Source organism: Corvus kubaryi, unplaced genomic scaffold (assembly GCF_017639235.1).
Source record: "Corvus kubaryi isolate FWS band 111438036 unplaced genomic scaffold, C.kubaryi_AGA036_p1.0 37354, whole genome shotgun sequence".
NCBI classification, from domain to species: Eukaryota; Metazoa; Chordata; class Aves; order Passeriformes; family Corvidae; genus Corvus; species Corvus kubaryi.
This window is the reverse complement of record NW_024581116.1, coordinates 12,222,033-12,243,199: the sequence shown is the minus strand read 5'-3', so window position 1 is coordinate 12,243,199 and position 21,167 is coordinate 12,222,033. Positions and strand designations below refer to the sequence as shown.

Genomic DNA, 21,167 nt, shown 5'->3' with positions numbered 1-21,167 from the left:
GATGCATCTTATATTTGTGCACCAGTCTGAGCTTTGAATAGCAAAAGGAAATATTTACCAAGACTTTTAAGATGTTTCTTTCACAAACATGTGAAAGATGGGGTATGACATGAACTCGGTTGTTATCTCAGTTTGAGCAACTCTTCAAGGCATTTGGGCTGACAGTGGAGTGTGAAGGTGCATAATGTGATTCTATGTACAGTAATTTCTTTTCCTATGTGATCTTGTAGAGTTGTATTGGTCACAGTGCATTTGACCAGTGATTGTAAAAGAATTAGGAGTGGTGTAAATCACCCACGTGTTGTCATTTTAAAGATAAAGACAGGGATGTTGTACCACTCCAGTCATTCAGTCCTAGCACTATTAACAGCTTAGGCTCCTTAGGCTGTTAGCAGAGAGGAAGTCGTGTATTTGTTAATTGCATGCTAAACAAGAACAGGAACATAATTGGGAGGGTTTTATGCTACTTGCATCCTCAGTTTGCTTTTTTAATACATTTTAGTTTCCTGAAACCATTTAAATGCTTATTTTTGACTGTTGTTATACACTTCAACCCCCAGTGAACCACATTCTTTTGGAGAGAATTCTAGAAACTCCGTAGTATAACTTTTATGTATTCTACAACAAGCTTAAATGGAAAAGAACTTGTATACTTTAAGATCCAAAGTCTTCATCTGGATGCTGGACATAAAAGAATGTTCCTGGTCCCCTATCTAATGAAAAAAATTATGTATCTTACTAACATGAGGATAGCATACTATTTGTACAATAGATCATACTGTAGATAGAAATGATTGTTTGATTCAGGTTTTCATACACCAGTGCAAATCGAATCAGGGGAAGTAAACTTAGAAGCAGACAGGAGTAGTCTCGTGGTTTCAGACACATTGTGGGATAAAAGAGAGAACCATTTTCACTTTAATCTATTAATGTAGCACAGTGTCCTCTCTCTGGTGGTAGATTTAAATTGAAAACATGTCGTATGAAGAAAGGAAACTATTTAGTGTCTTGCTTTTCAAGACAGCATAGAAGCCTTATTTTTGGTATTCTGAGTTTAGGCACTGCTCCGTCAAACATGTTGGCCTTTTGAAACAGCATGGAAAGTGGTCCCTTCAAGCCTTTGTAAGTTTAGAGGGAAATAGAATTGGATTAATTCTGAATTGAAATTAGCTGTCATGAGTCAGAGTATATCCCACACTTTTGGTAAGGCTTACTGGTGATACAGACACATCATTTGTGACCCTTCAACCCCACTGGTTTTTCGCCTAATTTCATGCTTTTTCTAATATACTGTATTTTTGTAAGGCAGCTGTTACCCAGTACTGTAGATTTTTTTCAAAACAGTTTGATTTGATGAGAGAAGACACTCATTACTCACCCAATAGTTTCCTGACTTCTTATGGTCTGCTGCATGTGTTTTTGATGATACCTGTGGATTGTACAAAAAGACCAGAAGAAAGCAGGAAATATCTCAGTAGTTTCAGGGCCAGGTTTTAACTTATGATCTTGTTCCCATTAGGGGCTGTTTATATGCCTCTGGGGCATGAGCCATTTTATTGATTATGCTACTAAGTTGTCCCACCATCAAGGCAGATGTGCTTGTGATTTGAAAGTAATTTCTGTTGGAGGTTGTTTGGTTTCTTTGTTTTTACAATTGATGTATTATTCCATAGGAAGGAAACCTCAATAGTTTCTGGAAAAGACTATATTTTTGACAAGCAAAACGTTTTCTGTCTCTAGGCTTGTTCCTCATATGATTCTGTTAATCATGTTTGATCACAGGTTTAACTGCTTTGCAAAACAGATTCAGCTTTTTGCCTTTAGGAAGCTGTTTATTGGGTTTTATGCAACCTAAAGGAATGCTTAGATGGAGGAAGTGATCTGTGATAGTGAGACATTTATTGTTTCCTAATTAAAGCAGCTAACATGAACCTTTCCTAAGGTTTTTTTTCTCTTCTTGTTTTGTTTTTTTTTCTAGTCCTCACTCTTCAGGAGAGTCTCTCATGATAAACAAAGCAGCTATTCACCCATCATTTTCCAAAAGACCAAAGAGCTGCCTACTTTCCTAGTGGGGAACAAGAAATCCTTTTTTTTTCTAGTGGGTCCCTGAGGTCAGAATGACAGAGGAAAAGATTAGTTTGCTTGCATTGCAAGCTGTATGTAAGATGAAAACATTGTAGTATAAAATACTGTGGCTGCTTCTTATAAATATGCAATGATCTGTTGGGCTTTTGTAACGGTACTGAGTTGCTGTACAATGGAGCTCTCCAACTTGACCATATTTATTTTATTCATTTTTTAAACTTAGGACTTCAGTCTTCAAATGGAGTGGTACTGAGTAGGTGGGAAAGCCATGGGGCATTGTCAGTGTTTGTGTGCCTTTTCCTGTGAGTAGAACTGAAAAGAGGAAATACTTGTGGTGAAAAGTTGAAAATATAAGCATTCTTTGTTTAAGCAAGCTGCCAACTTTCCACCAAAATATTAATGTTAATTAAAAGCCTGTTACACATTTAAAAGAGAAACAAGAAAAAAATTTTCTGCTAGTTTATGAGAGATTTGATTATGAAATATTGAGTGCATGACCTTCCACTCTGAAGTACTCTCTTTATCCCTACCACAAGCTCACTGTTGATCCAAAGGAACCATTTTATCAGTGAGAAGGTAGGTCAGATTTCATAACCTTTTGGTCCAAGGTCCTTCTTCAGAGCACAAGGTCCCTGCTGTGGAATAGCTTTTTAAATTATGGACAATTGATCATTGTGATGTGAGCAAATTCAAGCAAATGCATATGATAAATCACAGATACAAACATCTTCTGATTAAACAATCTTCAGAGGGGAACAGCCTTCAGTCACAACTGAACTGAGCTGGATATGAACCAGTGACCCTAAAGGTGAAAGGCTTTTAGCCCCTAAACTCCAGGCATTGATTTCTAATTCTCTTGTGAAATCAATCCCATGACATAGATATATTGAGTCACCTTATGGCTGCCCCAACTCCCCTAACCTTTGTCCTCTCTATAATGTATGGAAGAATATTTAATGCAGCTTGTTTATGAAACAAGCTGTCCCCTCTATCAGCTGCTGCCTTGGGCCGTGGCATGAACAGGGCCTTCAGAGGAGGATGATGAAACGTTTGGGTTCTCAGTTTTACTCAATCTGCCACATAAAGTGCTCTGAGCAGGGGTGGCAGACCCCTGCAATGAGAAATGACCGAAGAGCATTTTATTGCGCTGGAACTATGAGCATGCTGTGTTCTATCTGTGGTGTCAGGGCCGAACTGCATTAATGAAGCAATGGCTGTCACCAAAGAGTGTCAGTCAGAGGGAATGGGATGGAAAAGGGTGTTGGCAGCTTCCAAGAAAGCACCGGGTCTCAGAGAGGCTGGAGCAACTTGAGGTGAAAGATGATAATTTGACTTAAAGGAAAATTGAAAAATAAACTTATAAAATGTCATCCAAGGGCTTTTCAAAACAAGTGGACAATTTAGATCTGTTTAATCCTTACTATGCCTCACCTGTATGCTATATAGGGTGTAAACTAATTTTCCAGTAGACGCCACAGAGTTAAAAATAGGTGATTGGGGCAAAAGGTCTCTTCAGGTAGAAGTTATTGCTAAATGGACAGATGTAATTTACAAAAGTAAATTTATAAAAGTGATCTGAAAATCTGGAGTCCAAATGATAAGTTTTCATGTCCACTGTCCAACTTGGATTTAACAAATACTTCAGCATTTGGCTTTGTCAAGTTGCCAGACACTCCCAGAAAAATGATAAAACCTAAAAAGTGTACATTTGGAAAAAAGAAAGAGGAAATTTGAAAACAGGTGTGGTCTTGTGAGTGGCAACCAGGCAAAAATTGCAGTGCTACTCTTGTGATGCTCTGTGTGCTGCCAAATATATGAGAAGTTTTCATTTACTAGCAAAAGCATTTTTCATGATTTCTTAATCAGCATAAAATGCATGCAAACTCTACAGCTTTTGCCACATCCGTTCTAATTGTTTCCTTTTGTTGTTGCTTTTATTGCAGCTACTCAAGGCTCTGTGATGTTAGACAGATGCTTTTGTGCTGACTGATATAACAGTCTGCAGATATATTCTGCAGAGTCATGACTTGTCCTAATTTTATGAGTCATAATGACTTTTATCATCCTACTGACTAGGATCAGAGAGATAATAGGCAGCTTTCAATGGTTGTTCGCCCCTTGTTCCCATGGATACCAGACCAAAATCCACATCAACTTTAGTTTTTAATAAATTCTTCTGAACCTTTTGAAAACTAACTAAAGTGCTTAGGTTGAAAACCAAGCAACAAGTGTTTACCGAGCATTATGTTTCAGTGCTTGTACTTTACAGAAAGAAAAAAATATTGGCCATTAGTTTTTAAGTATAATTTGTTTGAGATATGTGATTGAAAGAATTTTCCTAAGTGGATCTTAATTTCATTTACAATATTATTGATCCTTTATTCCAATTTTTTCTTTTCAATGTCATTGTCCACGTTATGTGAAATACATTTCCTTTATTTTTGCCATGTTTCAATTCACTGAATATACTCTTTTCATTTCAATTCCTGTTATTACACATAAAAATGTTCATTACATATGATTAAAATGAAAGAAAGCATCATACTTCAGGTCATGTGTAGGGAACAGAGAGAAAATTTCCAAGGGCAAAATTATCTTTTAATTCCCCTGTACAGGATTTCTTTGTAGATCATAAATATTTTCAGACAGTTGCATTAGTCTGATGGAAGATGAAAATGTCTTAGGAAATACTCTGTAGAATGGACAAAAAAAAGAAGAATCTTAAGGCAGCTGTGTGAGCAGTGCCCTTTATTTACGATGATAATGACATCAGCACCATGAGCCCCTTGTTGAGGCACAAGCTGTGTATCTCAGAATGAGAGGAAATGGCAGTATCCCTGGAAATGCCCCATCAAGCCTGAGTACAAAAAGCTTTACAGGGAAGGACTATGTCTCTGTTGTGTCTATAGAGTTGCAGACACTTTGTTCCTGTAATCATAAATAGTTTCAACTGCTGTGAAGTGCTGACAGAGTCTAGCCATAATTTGACAAAGCTATTTTAAATTAATAGCTCAGGAATGGCTTAGTACTTTTTCCTGTCTAAAATAGCATCTATAGGAGGCACTTGATACTTAAATATGTTCAGATCTATTTAAATATAGTAGGTTAAATATACTTAATTTCTTGAGACTTAATTGCATGTTTCATTGAATTGGGTGAAATGGAATTCAATGAAATTGAATGATATTTCAATGAAAATTGAAAGAGAAATGAAGCATGTACATGCTGTGGTGCTGAATATGGCTGGGGTTAAGCAATTGACTCAGTGCTCTTCAACCAGAAACTTTTCACTGGTAGGTAATAAATAGGAATTGTGACCTTTTTCTGGTAGGAGAAAATGGAAAATATGGCCCATTTTATTTGTTTTTTAAACGTGGGGCTATGTTTTTACAGTCTGTTTTCCAAAGTGCAATATGTTTTTTGCACAAAGTGAAAATACCTTTTTTAAGGAAAGCGTTAATAGAAATCTCACTCTGTGAGAAAAGAAAAACAAACCAAAAACCTCAAACATAAATAAATACAGTCTTTCCTCTGGAAAGAGTCATGTTTGAATGTTATTAATAGTGACCCACCTATCTCATTGGATTATGTGTATTGTTTATTTTATCAGGCTTCTCTGGCAATTGTGTTGGCTGTGGCAAGAAGGGTTTCTGCTACTTTACAGAATTCTCAAATCACATTAATCTTAAACTGACCACTCAGCCCAAGAAACAGAAACACTTGAAGTATTATCTGGTCAGGAATGCACAGGGAGCTCTGACCAAAGGATCTGTAATCTGCTGGAAAGGGGCAGGTAAGATAATGAAGCTGTCTTCCTTGAGCTCTGGTTTTTATCATCCAAGCTTAGCTATCATGAGGGCTGGCGTCTGTGTAAAGCCTGAATGAGATCATTTGAAAGACTCTTTAAAGCCAGGTGACTGCTAGAGCAGCTGTAAAAAGCCATTGTCTGACCTAATATAAGCCTGGCCTGTCTGAAGACATTGGTTCCTTCATTCAAGTGCTGTAGCCTCTAAGAATTAATGTGTGAAATTATCAGAAAGATAAAGAAGCTTCTTTTTTTTTTTTTTTTTTTTTTTTTTGTTAAGAGTTCAGAGGCCGTCAGTCTTCAACCAGTACCTGCTCAAGCACCTTGTTCCAACTGCCAGAGAGTTCGGGCCTCTCAGGAAGCACCTCCAGTGAGCCGCTCCCAGCTGCAAATCCCAGTGCTCCGGCTGGGACTCAGCAAACAGGTACTGCTTAGAAGGAAAACACGCCAGGGTTGCACTTCCACTTAACTCCTCTGTTCTTGTGTATTTGGGTGTACTCATGTGAAAGCAAAGGCAAACAAACAAGTAGGCACACTGCCTAATAAAACAAGTTGAATAGAATTAGAGATCTATTACAAATAAAGAAAGAATTATACTTTGAAGGCTTCTTGCTGTCCCTTCTCTCCTGTCAGGTTTATGTATAAAAGGTTAACAAATAGTAAACAGGTGTTCTGCAGCTTGCTCACAGCTAAACCAAACCAAAATGTTTTAAAAAGCCCTTATTTCTAAAGTGTCTTTCCAGCTGTCGCTTGTCTGGTCACAGATGACAACTGTTACAGCATCCAGTGTAATTTTAGCTTTTTCGTCTGATCCAGTCTATTTTATGCTATGACCAGAATCCTATTCAATACAGATATTATATGGGCATCAGTTTAAAAGCTTGTGAATTTTTCTGCTGAGAAAAGTGACTTTAAAATTAAAAACCAAACAATTGGTATCTGTAACTTTCTTCGCATTAAAAATTCTTTCTGAGACCTTTACTTTTCCATTAACTTGACATAAATGAAAGGTGATAAATGATAGAGGCTAGAGTGATCTCTCTGAGCTTCTTTATAATGAAAACAGCTCTTTAGTGTCTTGTGACTATTACAGGTTTTTCCTGAGTTTTTACAGAGGAGAGCTGAAGCACATCTGTTGGTGGTTATATTCTGTTCTCTGTGTAAGATAGAAGCCTGTTAAATAGTCGTGATCTGGAATACTGGTGCACTTCCAGAGCAAATCATCAATCTCTTTATAATAGCAGATTGCCTTTTTTTTTTTCGCCCCCAGATGTTACAAAAAAGCTACATTAATTACAAGTATATTAGGCTTGAGAACACCTCCATTTTTTGGCTTTTTAAAATGCAGTATAGTTTAAAAAATCTTAGAAAGAGAAAGATTGGGATGGAGGCTTAGTAAATTTTAAACAACCTCTCTCTTTTGGCTGGTTCTTGAGTAAACTTTATGTAAGAGCCAGGGTCATGCAAAGAAGCTACAGCTTCTGGCATATGCATTTAATTGAAGAATCAGATTTTGCCCAGGCACTTAATTGGGAGTAGGAGGTCAGAAGTAGTTTGTTTTATTCAGCATTTTATTCACTCTTGAGCAGATCCTGATGGCTCTATTAAATGAAATGATGAAATGATTGGTTTGTTATATCAGCTGAGGCTCTCGACCTAGAAATGTTTAATGTAAATACTTTGGGTTTTTTTTCTTGCCAGCTGCAGCCACAGATCACATCCCTTCAACAGCAGCATTCAGCTCAGCAGTTTATAATGGCAAGGAGTCACCTAAACAACAATTGATGAAAAATAACCTGTCTGCTCTGACAAGACCTTCGGTGTTAGGTATTTGTATGGATTTGTTGTTTAATAACCCTAAACTCTGTATTCCATTAGTATAATAGAACCATTGAACAAATTATATAATGTTTGTAATTTCCTGACTGAATAGAAATTACAAATTTCTTCCAAGTCTTTTCTGACTACAGTACTGTTTTCTGTGTTAATTTCCAGGGGAAAAAAATTCTTTATATGTTTTCAGCCACAGTTTTGTTATAGTTCATATTAACTAGATGTTTTTCCTTATATTTACAGTTCATTTATTTAATAGAGATACAGGCCAGATTCTGAATCCAGGTTCTTAAAGAATGTGTCAGTTTGCATCAATTTCCCAAACAGATTTTGTGAAGGGAATTAAGAAATATTTATAAGGAATAACTCATAGGATGATTCCTGTGTTGCAGGTCACCTTGAGATGGAGAAATAGACTTTGTCAACTGGCTCCAAATTCAAGAAACTGCCCTCGCTATAGCATTATTATAATGATTTTTGTTAATTGTTTTCTGTCACAGACTGTGTCACTGGTTTGTTTAAGGAAGAAAATTAGTTTTCACTATGGCTAGCAACAAACTGTAGCTCGGTTTTAGGATAAGTCTTCCCAAGTTTCCCTGCTGGCATCACAGACAAATACACCTTCTCTGCCCATTCAGGCTCTTAATCTCTTTTTTTCATGCAGCAGCACATTATTGCTAATTCATTTCAGAAGGATTAATTTCACATATCAACATATCTGCAGAAAAGAGCACAGCACTGTCAAATAAAAAAGTCCTTTGTGTTGCTCTAAGTATCTTGTGACTTTGTCACAACGTTATGCCAGGAAACCAAGTGGAAGGATGAGCAGCACAAATGGCCAAAGTCTGCCCTCGCGTGGTAAAAGGGTAAGGGACAAAGTCATTGGAAACCCCCGTGTGTGAGGGTCTGCAAGTGAACAATCTCCTTCTAGATCTGAAGACCTCGGGTTTATCTTTAATTTTAATGAATTTTTCAAAATTAAACCCACACCTTTTTATATAAAATTCTTATTTTGTTTCGAAATTTATGTGGGACTTTTCACCTGGAGATATCACCTTGACAGGGTTAAGCAGTATTACGACCTCTGTGTAGTCATGTCCAGAAACAGAAATAGCTCAATCCTGCAAGTTTCTGAGCAATTCCAGGAGGACCGTTGACTCTCAATAATTAGAAATACTTGATGTTAGTGGAAGCTCATCTTCCTAGGAGTTTGCAGGAGTGCACAAGAAGACTCAAGAAAATGATGAAAAAAATTTAAAGAAATTAGTCATCAGGAGCTCCTGAAAAAACCGTAAGAAAGTTGTTTTTACAGAAGAAAATGTTGAAGCTATACATGGGTAGGAGGAAGGTGTAGCGGTAGTTTGATAGGAGTTAATATGGAAAAACATAAAACCAAAGACGGAATCAGCAAGAAGTGGCAAAAATCCTGTAAATGGGGAAATTTTTGAAAAGAAACCCTCAGCAATATTATTTTTCAGTAAGTTCCATGTAACACTGTGTCATGTGTTCAGAAATAAAAGGAGCAAAATGCTCACAGTGTTGACTTCAAAATATTTATACTGTAAAGGATTCTTATTATGTCTCATTACTTACTGTATTATTCTTAGTAGAGAGAAAGCATTGGTGTTAGATAAGTGAAGTTTACGTAGATAATTAAGAGTTCTCTGCATCAAAAATTTCCCAATAATTTAAGCAGGACACAACAAAGTAAAATAAACCACACAAAATTATTATATTCATAGACTTGACCTTTTCTACTACCATACTGATGAATACATTCAGTCTGTCAAAACATACTGAATTACCATGCACAAACCTGAATAAATTTTATTCTGATATTTCTCTGGAACATTATTCTTATTCAGGCACATTAACAAATTCAGGCCCTCCAAAAAAGCGCCATAAAGGTTGGTCACCAGAATCTCCATCGTCCACTGAAACTTGGAACTTGCAGCTCAATCCACAGGCTCCAAACAGAATTAAAAATGGTAAGCTATACCCAAGGTAATGATTTTGTTTGTTTCATTAGAACATGAAAATTATAGGGGGGAAGGAAGTATTATTTTAAAGACACATGCAGATTCATGTGAGGGATTTCTCTGTGCTCACCTAGATGCTTTATTTCCTAGATGCTTTTTGAGGCTCTGAGCCTAACTCTCCTTAGGTTCGAGTCATCAAGTCATTAACAAATCCCAACAGATGCCTGGGTCCATCTTTAGACACCAAAACACCTTTGGAATATTAAGATTAGTATCATAACTCAGGTCCATAATAACAGTACCATCCATTGTTTCAATCATTTGTCATAATGTTCTTGGCACTTGGATTTTATAGTCTAGAGACAGACAGGAGTGACATGCAGTGAAATAAATACAGTTCCTCCAAAATATTTTCTTTTAATGTACTATTGTTTACATTAAAATTACCATAAAGAAGCTATGGCTGAGCAAACACTGAATCTTACATTTTTCTTTCTTCTTATAGCAATGAAAACATTCTAATGAATGAAACGAAATGTATCACCCAGAACTCACAAATCATAACTACATGTGCATTGATATCACATAAGAGTCTGTATTCTTGCATTCATACCTGGAACTGTTTGTTTATAAACATTTCAAAATCTTTAGATGCATGTGGGATGTCCAATGTTGCAGTGACATAATTAGTCCTCCAAGACTGTTAGCATAATAGTGTGGGTTGTAGTAACAGGTCAAGAGCTGTGTGATGGAGCCATAAAAAGCAGTTAATACTGATAGCAAATGCGGGTATGAGAAGACGCCGAATAACTTTTCTTTGAGGAAATCATTACTAGACCTGACTCCAGTAATAATATGTCTAAAATCTTAGATGGAGGAAGCCTGTCATCTGTACCACATTCTGCTTTGGTGGGACCAGCCTCCTCTCCAATGGTAGGCTCAGGAGAACCAGTCTCAGTTCCGGACAACTTGCTGAAAATCTGTAAAGCAAAACCAGTTATTTTTAAAGGTAAACCCCCCAACCCCACAACAAGGCCTCTTTTTTTTCCAAGAGATGTAAAGATATATTCTACCTCTAAACACTGCTAACACTATCCATTTTAAGAGGTTGACTATTAAAACTGTTTAATGCGTATATGGAAAATGACTAAATTAATGTGATGTTTACATACATTTATTTTGTAGGTCATGGAAACTTCCCATATCTTTGTGGGAACATTAATGATGTGATAGTGAGTCCTTTGTTGTACACCTGTTACAGAAATTCACAGTCTTTATCTAGAGCATATGAACAATACGGTGCATCTACAATACAGCCTATTTCTGAGGAAATGCAGCTCTTACTGACTGTTTACTACCTTGTTCAACTAGGTAAGATTGTTCTACATCCAGAGAGACTACGTTGAATATATTACATGCAGGCAAATGAGAAAGAGAATATTAGGGCAGGACAGTACTAAATATGAGTCTTTGATAATGTGATATTAAACTATTTCATTCATGATTATGGAAAAAAATGAAATAACTAGGTTTTGAAGGCCAGAGAGATTGAATTATAAACATACAAGGTTTATTTTCTGCTATCATCTGGGACCTCAGCGATGAAAATTAAAGGAAAAGAGCTGTCATTCACTGTTCTTGCAGACAATCTGTGGTTTAGAAGTAGCATTATGCTGAGACAGGCAGCACTCAACCTCTTAAACATTTCTAATTACTGGTACTCAGGTTCAAATTAGGGCAGCTTTGTATGAGTATCACAAAGGCATTTCAAAATGAAAAGTTTGCTTTACGTCTGCTATAGGCAGTAGAGTCATGCATGCAGAAATCTGAAGCATAGTTTAAAAAATACATGCTTTTAACTCAACAGTTTTTTAAATTGTTTCATAATATTTCCCTCTTATTTTTTTTTAGCTGCAGACCAGGTCCCTTTGATTGAGGATTTGGAGCAAATATTCATGCGTTCCTGGCGGGAATCACACCTGTCTGAAATCCGTCAGTACCAGCAGGCTGTTCCCCAGGCCTTTCCCCAGGTGCCCAGCCAGATCACCCCGGTGACTTCAGCCCAGCTGCCCTGGCTGGCGGGGCTGGCAGCCAGCTCCTGTAATGACAGTGTCCATATCATTGAGTGCAGCTACTCCCTGGCAGAAGGGCTTTCAGAAATGTTTAAGCTACTCATTGAAGGAAAATTAGTAAAGACAAACTATGTGGTGATCATATGTGCCAGTAGAAACCGAGCCATTGATTCCTGCATTGTGATAACAGGTAATAACCCAAGAATGTATCTCTATGCAAACCAGAGTAATTCAATGCTGTGAGGGATTTGGTTGGAATTCCAGTAAATTGCCTCACAAAGCAGAGCAACTAGTAATGATTGGGTTTGGTGAACCCAAGCTGACACTGCACCACTGGGTCTCTCCCCAGCAAACCACATTCTGCCTGCGTTGCCCATTTTCTCACCAAAGCCTCTCAGCCGACAAGGCTACAAATAGTGAGTTACAGCACACACAGTGCATAAAGCTCTCCTCCTCTGTGCAACTGGGACATTACTGCAGAGAACCTTTCATTAGCTTCTAAAAGATGATCTTTCAATGTCATTCCCTTCAACAACCTGTTGAGGGTTATGCTCACAATTAAATAAATTATCTGGATGGCCGTTCAAAGATTCATTATGATTGTAAGATAATTGGCAATTCCTTTCAATATTATATGGTCTTTTTATATACTGTATCAACAAATATTTTCCAAACTGGGAATGAAATACAAAGAATTACAAAACATGAATCTGTTTTACATGGTGCATATATGTGTCAAAGACATAAAAGACTCATCTCTGCCATTTCTGTATGTGTGGTATTTATTTAGTTGTAAAGTATTTTTGTTATGCCTTAGAACATTTTTAACTTTAGTTTAAAGCGTTTTCAAAATTCCTCTTTTTTTATCTTTTAGGAAAGTATCAGGCAAGAGTTCTGTCTGAGAGCATGCTCAGTCCTTCAGACTACCAAAAAGAAGTTAACTATCAGCTGGTCACAGGGAAGGTGGAAACTCTGGGGTCCTTCTTTAGCACACTCTGCCCAGGTACCTAACAGGTTGTAAAGAGGCATGTTTCTAAATCCCTGAAACTTTTAAGTCTGAGAAAATAGTCGTGCTCATTTCCTTTCCAGAAGCAAGACACTCTAAGAAATATATGAAAAATGCAGGACAGAGTTGTGAAAGTACACTTGAATTGAGATTCCTCCTAAACGTGTCAGTTTCTAAAATCCATTGGTTTCATAAAAATAGGCCAGCAAATAGCTGAGCATATTGTTCTTAGCTATGGAAATCCATCCTTATGTTATATAAGTCCATATCCATATGAATGTATAAATTCTTTTGCCGTGAGTACAGAATTCATTTAGAGCAGGATAGATCAGAGCTATTTTATGAAAGGTAGGATTTTCCCCTTCTACTTACCCCACTTTGAACTTGATTGTGATGCCTGGGACAGAGAGGAAAATTGCAGAGGGACACAATTACTGGATCGTTTTGTAACTGAGTGTACTGAGGATTACTACTGGCAGGATTATCTGGGGATAGATCAAGCCACATGGAAAGTTAAACTGTATCTCACAACTAGGACAAATGCAGCATATTTGTCACTGTTAATGGGATGTCACAGTCTTCTTTGCCATTCGCATCATGTTGGTAAATAGATCACAAGAAGCTCTCTGTGTCATGATATTTTGAGCGGTAGCTTAAGGGAATCTCAATTTCCTTAAATCACCTTGTAGTTATGTAGTGTTTATCTTAGTATCTTCAAAGCACAGTTCTCAAAATTAAAGAGAACCATAGAGAATCATAGAGTTCTCTGCTGTTGCTATTGTTTGAGCAGAACAAGTAAATGAGCATCCTAAAAATAGCTGCCACCTATATCCACTGGACTGCACTTCACAGGGCAGGCCCTGGCTTTCTGAGCTCACTGCAGACATGCTCAAACATCTTTTCAAGTGCTGAGAAAATACTAATGCCTGGGTCTGGCATATTGTACTCTCTGCATAGCTTTCATCTGTAAGTAGGGCCCATGCTCTATAGAAATGGATCTGTTTGCAGATACGCAATACTTTAGTAAAGTATACCTTGCTTGCTTCAGCATTGTGTATAGCTACAAAACTCACGTTTTTCTTTTGGCTGTATTAGAAATTATTTTTCTGTCTCTCAAAAATGTTAGAGTTTTAAAAAAATTTATCAGATTTTTCTCAACTTTCTTGTAATCCTCGTTAGTGAACAGTATGGATCCATGGTCTGAACATAAACTAAGTCAGTTTTATGTCTTTGTTGTTGCTGGTTTGCATCAGGGCCTTGAGGCTAGTTTTCTACCACATTCCATAAATGTCCTAGCTGGTCTGCAGAGATGGTTTATCATTCCCTGGTCTGGTCTTCATTTTATTAGTGATATTCTGTAAAAAAAGATTTCTAAAAATAGAAAATAACAAGAAGGTTCCTGTATAGAACAATCAATAAGCCAAGGGCAGGATAGCTAGCAAACACATAAAAAGTTTTAAAGATCTACAAAACAAAGTCAGTTTGAAATGCAGCTCTTACTAACATGGATGTTTATTCCTGGCTCTCTGCAATTTGATAGAGGGTGACATTGATCTTTTGCTGGAGAAATTTTATCAAGAAAACCAAGGACACATCTCTTCATCACTTTCTGCTTCAGTGAATAAACCAACAGCAGTGAACGGAACTGGAACAGCCGTGTGTACAAGTAAGTAAGGAAGATGTTCTAAAGAGGTAACAGAATAGGATACTGGAGACCAAGTGCTGGGTACACAGTTAGATTCCTCTGGGCAGAGTCCTAGGCTCCTGAAGGCAAAGATCCTGAGGCAAGCAACAACTCACGTCTTGGGATATTCAAATTTGCACTGATGAATGTTCTGCTTCATTCCACTGGGTATTACAGTTTTTGAAGCTTTAAGTCTTACTTCTGTGGTAGCAGAATGCTATTGTTCAAATTCACTTTCAGGTCTCAGATACTTATAGGACCAAAAAGTCCAAATACAGAAAGATTTCTTTGCATATTCTATATGGATTTTCATAAATGAACTCCTGTAAATAAGCAAAATACCTTAAAGGGTAAATCAGTCATTCTTTGCCAGACTCTTAACATTTTGCATTAGATTAGACTTTGGGCATGTATCTAAACAGAATTTTGCCTTTTTCAGGTTACGAGATTGAACGACACCAAATTCGTCCATTCCAGCTAGCGGTGGCTCAGAAATTGCTGTCTCATATTTGCTCAATTGCTGACTCCAGCACTCAAAATCTTGATTTGGGTTCCTTCGAGAAAATTGATTTCTTGATTTGTGTTCCACCCTCCGAAGTGACTTATCAACAGACTTTGTTTCATCTCTGGCACTCAGGTGCTCATTAGTTAGCTTTATTTTAGATTTACAGGACATTCTTAGATGTATTCATGTCCAAAAGTACTGACACTTGTTCCATTCTTTTAGGTATTTTATTAGAACTTGGATTAGAAAAGGAACATCTTACAAAGCAGAGAGTGGAACAGTATGTTATGAAACTAGATGCAGAAGCCCAAATTAAATTCAAAGTCTTTTTACAGAACTCTATGCAGAATCCACACACACTGTTTGTCCTAATCCATGATCATGCACACTGGGATCTAATGAGGTAAGAAAGCTGTAACTTGTTTTTAGAGAAATTATTATTATCTGGATTATCTCTCAGGATTTCAGATTTATCCCTTCCTTCATCTTTGTTTGCATCTTTCTGCTAACTCTGTCTCCCCATGCATTTAATAAGCATATTTTAAGGTCCTTCATGACTTATTCTTACCCTGCTTATTATATTGTGCTGCAGTGGAACATTGCAGCTTTTTTTGATCCCTATTCTTATCTACTTTCAGCCACAGCTATTGGTTTTTTTGGCTGTTTGTCATTTGTTCAGGGGAAAGCTTCCTGTGAAAGTACACAGAGCTCATCATCCTCTGTTAGTGTCCTCTGGGCTGTAAAACTTGCAAAACCCTGACCCAGGGAGTAGACAATGAGTGGCCAACCATGCTGCCTATTTTTTTTTACTGACTGGAAATTTTCTAGCTTTTTTCTATCCAAAATCACTGATTTGTAAGAATTGAAAGCTTCTGTAGATTCATCGTGATGCCAGGTAGAGTTCTGAGGAAAAGAGAGAAGTTTCTGTCCGGTGTTTACCAAGTTCCCCATCAGCTCACTTGCATAAGTCATTGCTTCCCTCACAGAGCTCTGTTTCCATAGCTTCTCAACAACCCACCTGCTGAGAAGTGGGGCTGCTTTTGCTGTCTGGTTCTGAGGCTCTTGGGGAGGTTGGAAAACATTCTGAATTCCAAAAACACCAACATATTCCAACTTTGGGATCATGGTAGTGTTCCTGAAACCAAAAAGTGTGGAATCTTGCTTGTGAATGAAGTGAGAAGGTCTTGTCTTTTACACTGGTTGAGAATGATGACGTTCAATGAAACTTTGCACCTGAGGGTTTCCTGTTCAACTCCCCTGTCTTAGGAACTTACATGGTCTTTTACAGCTGTCCCAGCCTTTGAGGCATTTATTCATATAACATCCTTGAGTGGTAGGGAAGTACCTGTATTGCTGCTTAACCCTAATAAGCTATGTTTTATATCTAATAAAGATACATAGGCAGGTAAATGCCAAAAATTAAATAGCATGAATTTGGACTGAAATTTTGCACAGGAGCAAGGAACTGACTGTCAGTATTCTGTGATACTGGGATTTGCCCTAAGAATAACTATTTTCTTTTTCTCTCTTTTTCTGTCATACTGACTTGCCATCTGTACTTTTCTAGCTTGATTTTTGTAGGTTAGAATCATGTTTTGTTAAGATGATCTAACAATTTGACCAGAGTTACTACAGGACTATGTGTCTATTGGTAACTGTCACATCAAGTTCCTTTCATCCTTTATCTCTCATACTCTGGTAGCTGCAAGGGATTGGTAATTTGCTAGCTAGAGAGCTTATCAGGCTCACAGAAATTTTTACTTGCAGTGAAATAATTTGCATTTCTTTTCCCATCCTTCTGTGCAACAATTTCAGGGTAAAAGAAGAGTCCTAAGTTCCTTTAACTTTGATTTCACATGCAGGTTTAAGCTATTTCACTGACACAAATGTTCCCTTTTGCCGATCACTTTGGAGAGTTTTGGGTTTCTTTTTTTGCAGTGCCATGCATAGTCTTTATCCTCAAACAGAGCTGTCGACAGGACTTGTTGATAGATTGTTGAACTGCAGGGAGGTGAAAGAGGCACCCAATATTGTGACCCTCCATGTGACTTCCTTCCCCTATGCACTGCAGACACAGCATACTCATATCAGCCCTTACAATGAGATCCACTGGCCTTCTTCATACAGCAATGTAAGATGGATGCTTTGAGGTGCTTTTGTGAACTTTTCATAAGTTATTTTCCATTTATGTAGTTGATAAAACTGTGAAGTCCCCATGATTTTTGTAAACAAGAATGAAGTTTGAATAACATCTTGTTCAGTCTGTGGCAAGTTCATTTTTCCTTTGCTTATCCTTTTGAGCTTTTTTTTCTTTATTCCTTTTATATATCCCATAAACCTTAGTAGCTCTGCTAAAAATCTGTGGGCTACATAAATGGAAATCGTCTTCAGTTCTGTCTCTAGTGCATTACTGCATAAATATATGTACATACATGGATTTTCATCATATGTGTGCATATTTATTCCATAGAGCTGGTCTGTCTGTGTATATGTATATGTGGGGAGAGAGAAAGGAATGGGGAAAATTGGGTCAAACTTTCATTCTCTCAAAAAAACTAATTCTATTTCTTTCTCTTCTTTTTCTAATATGTCTGAGTAGATGTATGTTTATTAGAGAATGTGATTGTATGTATATCAAGATACCAACAGTTAATCACTTGTAGATCAGTTATTGATAGACTTTACCCTTCTATTTTTATTGCTGCATTTGCTTTAGGGTGTAGATTTATACCATGAAAACAAGAAATACTTTGGACTGTCAGAATTCATTGAATCCACCCTCTCTGGCCATAGTATTCCACTGCTTCGGTACGACAGCTCTTTTGAAGCAATGGTCATGGCTTTGGGAAAGAGGTATGGGGCCCTCCTTTGTTTAACATGGGAAACTTAGGAAGTCCTTTTTAGGGCCTTGCGTTGTTAGCTAGAAGCCCAGTTTTTTTGGTTTTTTTGTTTTGGTTCTCACTGTCCTACACATCATTTACATATGCAAGGCATACCACCTGTTCGTATTTTCTCCTATCTATTTAATATATACGGGGCCTGCAGTGGCATCAGTCAAGGCTGTCTTTTACTATGAGCATGCACACTGCTTAGGCCAATTTACAGTGTGCTCTTGTAACCTGTAACTACCTCTATATTATAATAATCTAATATTGCATCATCACATAATTTTAACTGTGTTATTACTTTTGTCCAATATTATCACTTGCTGACCCTGGCTGATTTTGATGTATAGAGTTTGTGTATACTGCACTTGGAACACAATGAGAAGTTAAACATACCACTGTGGTAGGTACACATAAATCAGAAAAAAAAAATTCTGAGCAATCCATAGTCATTTTTTTGAGCAAGCCATAGCAAGCACTCTTTTTACTGTGCACCTGGTTTTCATTTCTGTGAAAATCAGAAAACAGGAAGCTATTGGATATCCATGGATCTCGTTTCCATAGACTGGGAATTGAGACAGGTGTAGCTGGGCTTGGGAAGTTGGAGTGCTTATTGGTTGCTGCCTACATATTCAGTCCTCTTGAACACAAGAGTAAGTTAGTTCAGGGCTTCAGTAAGAAAACAAGGAAACACCCCATCTCTCTCTGCCCCTTAAGAATAACACACAGTGAAGAATTCTATTCTTACTGATAAGAGAATATTATTTTTATTGATGTTATTACTGAGTGCCTCAGCTAGTATTCTGTGATGAATTTTGTAACAGCAGTAAGGTATGGATAACCTAAAGTGATGTAACCTTACTGGACTACTTGCTTAGTAAATCTTTACTAAGAAAAATGGAGAGACAACATCAGTTCTGATTGTGAAATGATGCCTTGCAAATACTGTACAATTGCAATTGGTGAGATTCTGTTGTGATATGAAGGATTCTTTACAGGAGAAAATCCTGAGGTTACTATATTTTGTAAAAAATAGCTTTTTTACTTCAGCCTTTAAAACTTCACTCTTTAATTCACTGTTTATTTCAGGTTCCCCAGATTACACAGTGCAGTGATAAGGACTTTTGTCCTCATCCAACACTACTCTGCAGCTATGATGGCAGTGTGTGGTCTTTCTCAGATGAAGAACTACACCTCAGTTGAAACTCTGGAAATTACCCAAAATCTAATAAACTCTTCAAGACAATGTCCTAGTGGCCATGGCCTCATGGTAGTGTTGAGAATTCCATGTATCCCGCTGGCTGCAGTGGCATATGAGCGTCTGTATAATGTAAGGGAAAGACTAGCCCTTGAAGATAACTTTGAAATAATCTTGGGAAATCCTAATTCCGGGATCACAATTGGGAAGCACTTTGTGGAGCAACTAAAGGTAAATTGTGGAATGGCATATGCTGGGAAGCTTCATTAGATGGGTAGGTGGGGAGACTTTACTGGTGAGAGTTATGGTCATGAGCTGAAGCGTGGAGTCTTATAGTAAAAACAAAAACTGCCATGAGGAACATGACTTCTACGTTTCAGGTATGCTGCCTGTGACACCTCTCCTCTCCTGCCTGTGGTCAATGAAGTATTAACTAATATGGTTAGCACTTGACTTCCAGTAGCAACCTTCAGAAACAGTTGAAATGCTTTTATCTAAAGAGACTATGAGAAATACATTAAAAAGCCAAATAAAACATTCAGTTTTAGCTGAATTTTCTCACAAAAACATCACAATGCAAAAAAGAGATTTTAATCAGTGACCAGTTCAGAGTTACATTATTCTTGTCACCAGAAAGTGGCAAGAAGACCGATTTACCTACTGCTCAGTGATGGTAGTTACGGATCCTAAAGCACCCTGGTGTTCACAGCTCAGGATTTTATGCTTTCTGAACCATGTTTTGGTTTATGGATTAATATATATCCTTTAAGTCCAGAGTCATGGGTCACCTGTTTAAAAAAAGCCTCCTTTGCTCTTCATAGAATTACCATTATCTGGTTGCCGAAGCAAAGATGTTTCCATTCTAGAATGTTGTAATAGATATATATGGTACACTGTTTATTCTGTTTCAGTATACATGTTAGGTGAAGTAATTTGAGATCCCAGGCCTAATGCTGATCTTATTCTGCTATTAATTAGGCATAGCTTACTCTGAAAAATCAGTATTAGTTGTGAATCACATCCTGATTATGTTGTCTGACATGTATAGTAGGGGAACATGTACAGCTGTCAGAGGCCAAGTTGTTGGACTGTTGATCCTACCATAGATACTCCTTATCTGTAGGTCAGTCTTACAGCAAAAAGGACTGACTGGTGTGAGTAAAGCAATATAGCCTGATGCAAAACAGTCAAACAATAGATAGAGTTGTCAGATTTCTCATGAAGTTACCAGGAAAACCGATAGCTTATGGGGAGAGTGGGAGACTCCATAGGGTTGTAAATGGGGACAGTGCTGTGTGTTGAACACTTCCAACTTTCTCCTGTTCCTCTAAGGTGAAAAAGTCTCATTTCTAGATTATTTTCTTCCTTGGACTCAGACATCCATATATTATCTGTCTCAAGAAGTCTCTGTACTCTCTTCTTTCCCCCAAAACTCCTGCTCAGCTTTACTCTCTGTTGTGTCATATTTGCCATATACCCTGGTCTCAGTGCTGCCTATGCAGCTTGGAAGCTGGGAGCCTTTTCAGGCTGGAACATACTGTCCCAATGTCCTCAGACTAACAGCAGGCAGATTGCTGCCTGTAAGGCTCTAGGAACTGTGAGATCTATCTGTGTTGAATTTGGCTCTGCTGTGGGGCTTCTCTTCCAGTGTACAAGTGGATTATTATAATGGGTGATAAAAGTATGTCTTTCTGTCTTTTTATTTGATATAGATATATTTCAAATGGATATATATATGTCCAACATATATCCAACAGGGTTTCTCTACCTTATACAGATCTGGCAGAAAATTGAAGATGTAGATTGGAGGCCACAGACCTATTTGGAATTGGAAGGTTTGCCTTGCATATTAATATTTAGTGGGATGGATCCACAAGGGGAGTCTTTGCCACGGTAAGAAGATTCACTCTTTTCTCAGTGGCATTTTTTTATCCATTGCTTATCAAATAGCTAAAGATTAACTGTGTGATTACTTGTGTGAGAGGAAAACAGATTTCAGTGTCGAGGCATTTCTTTGCCATTTTGGGGGCGATTTTTATATCATAAATACAAACTCCATATTATTGATAATAAATTTCTGTTTATAGCAAGGTGTAAATAGCTCCAAAAATATTA

The 21,167-nt window shown here is 37.5% G+C and overlaps 1 protein-coding gene across 4 annotated transcripts in view; it reads left to right on the top strand.

The window, feature by feature from the left end:
* The window catches only part of GREB1 (growth regulating estrogen receptor binding 1), an 89,166-nt gene that overhangs the window by 40,805 nt on the left and 27,194 nt on the right, over positions 1-21,167 (top strand). For 3 of the 4 annotated variants that reach the window (XM_042032983.1, XM_042032981.1, XM_042032982.1), the window contains 15 exons: positions 5,696-5,878; positions 6,171-6,314; positions 7,592-7,717; positions 9,589-9,711; positions 10,574-10,711; positions 10,888-11,073; positions 11,614-11,964; positions 12,649-12,777; positions 14,321-14,446; positions 14,904-15,101; positions 15,192-15,372; positions 16,908-17,100; positions 17,686-17,822; positions 18,944-19,283; positions 20,830-20,945. In XM_042032983.1, the coding sequence (XP_041888917.1) occupies positions 5,696-5,878; positions 6,171-6,314; positions 7,592-7,717; positions 9,589-9,711; positions 10,574-10,711; positions 10,888-11,073; positions 11,614-11,964; positions 12,649-12,777; positions 14,321-14,446; positions 14,904-15,101; positions 15,192-15,372; positions 16,908-17,100; positions 17,686-17,822; positions 18,944-19,283; positions 20,830-20,945 (2,671 nt within the window). Of the gene's footprint in view, positions 1-5,695; positions 5,879-6,170; positions 6,315-7,591; positions 7,718-9,588; positions 9,712-10,573; positions 10,712-10,887; positions 11,074-11,613; positions 11,965-12,648; positions 12,778-14,320; positions 14,447-14,903; positions 15,102-15,191; positions 15,373-16,907; positions 17,101-17,685; positions 17,823-18,943; positions 19,284-20,809; positions 20,946-21,167 lie in introns of those variants that run through there. The other variant, XM_042032984.1, reaches the window with a different exon arrangement.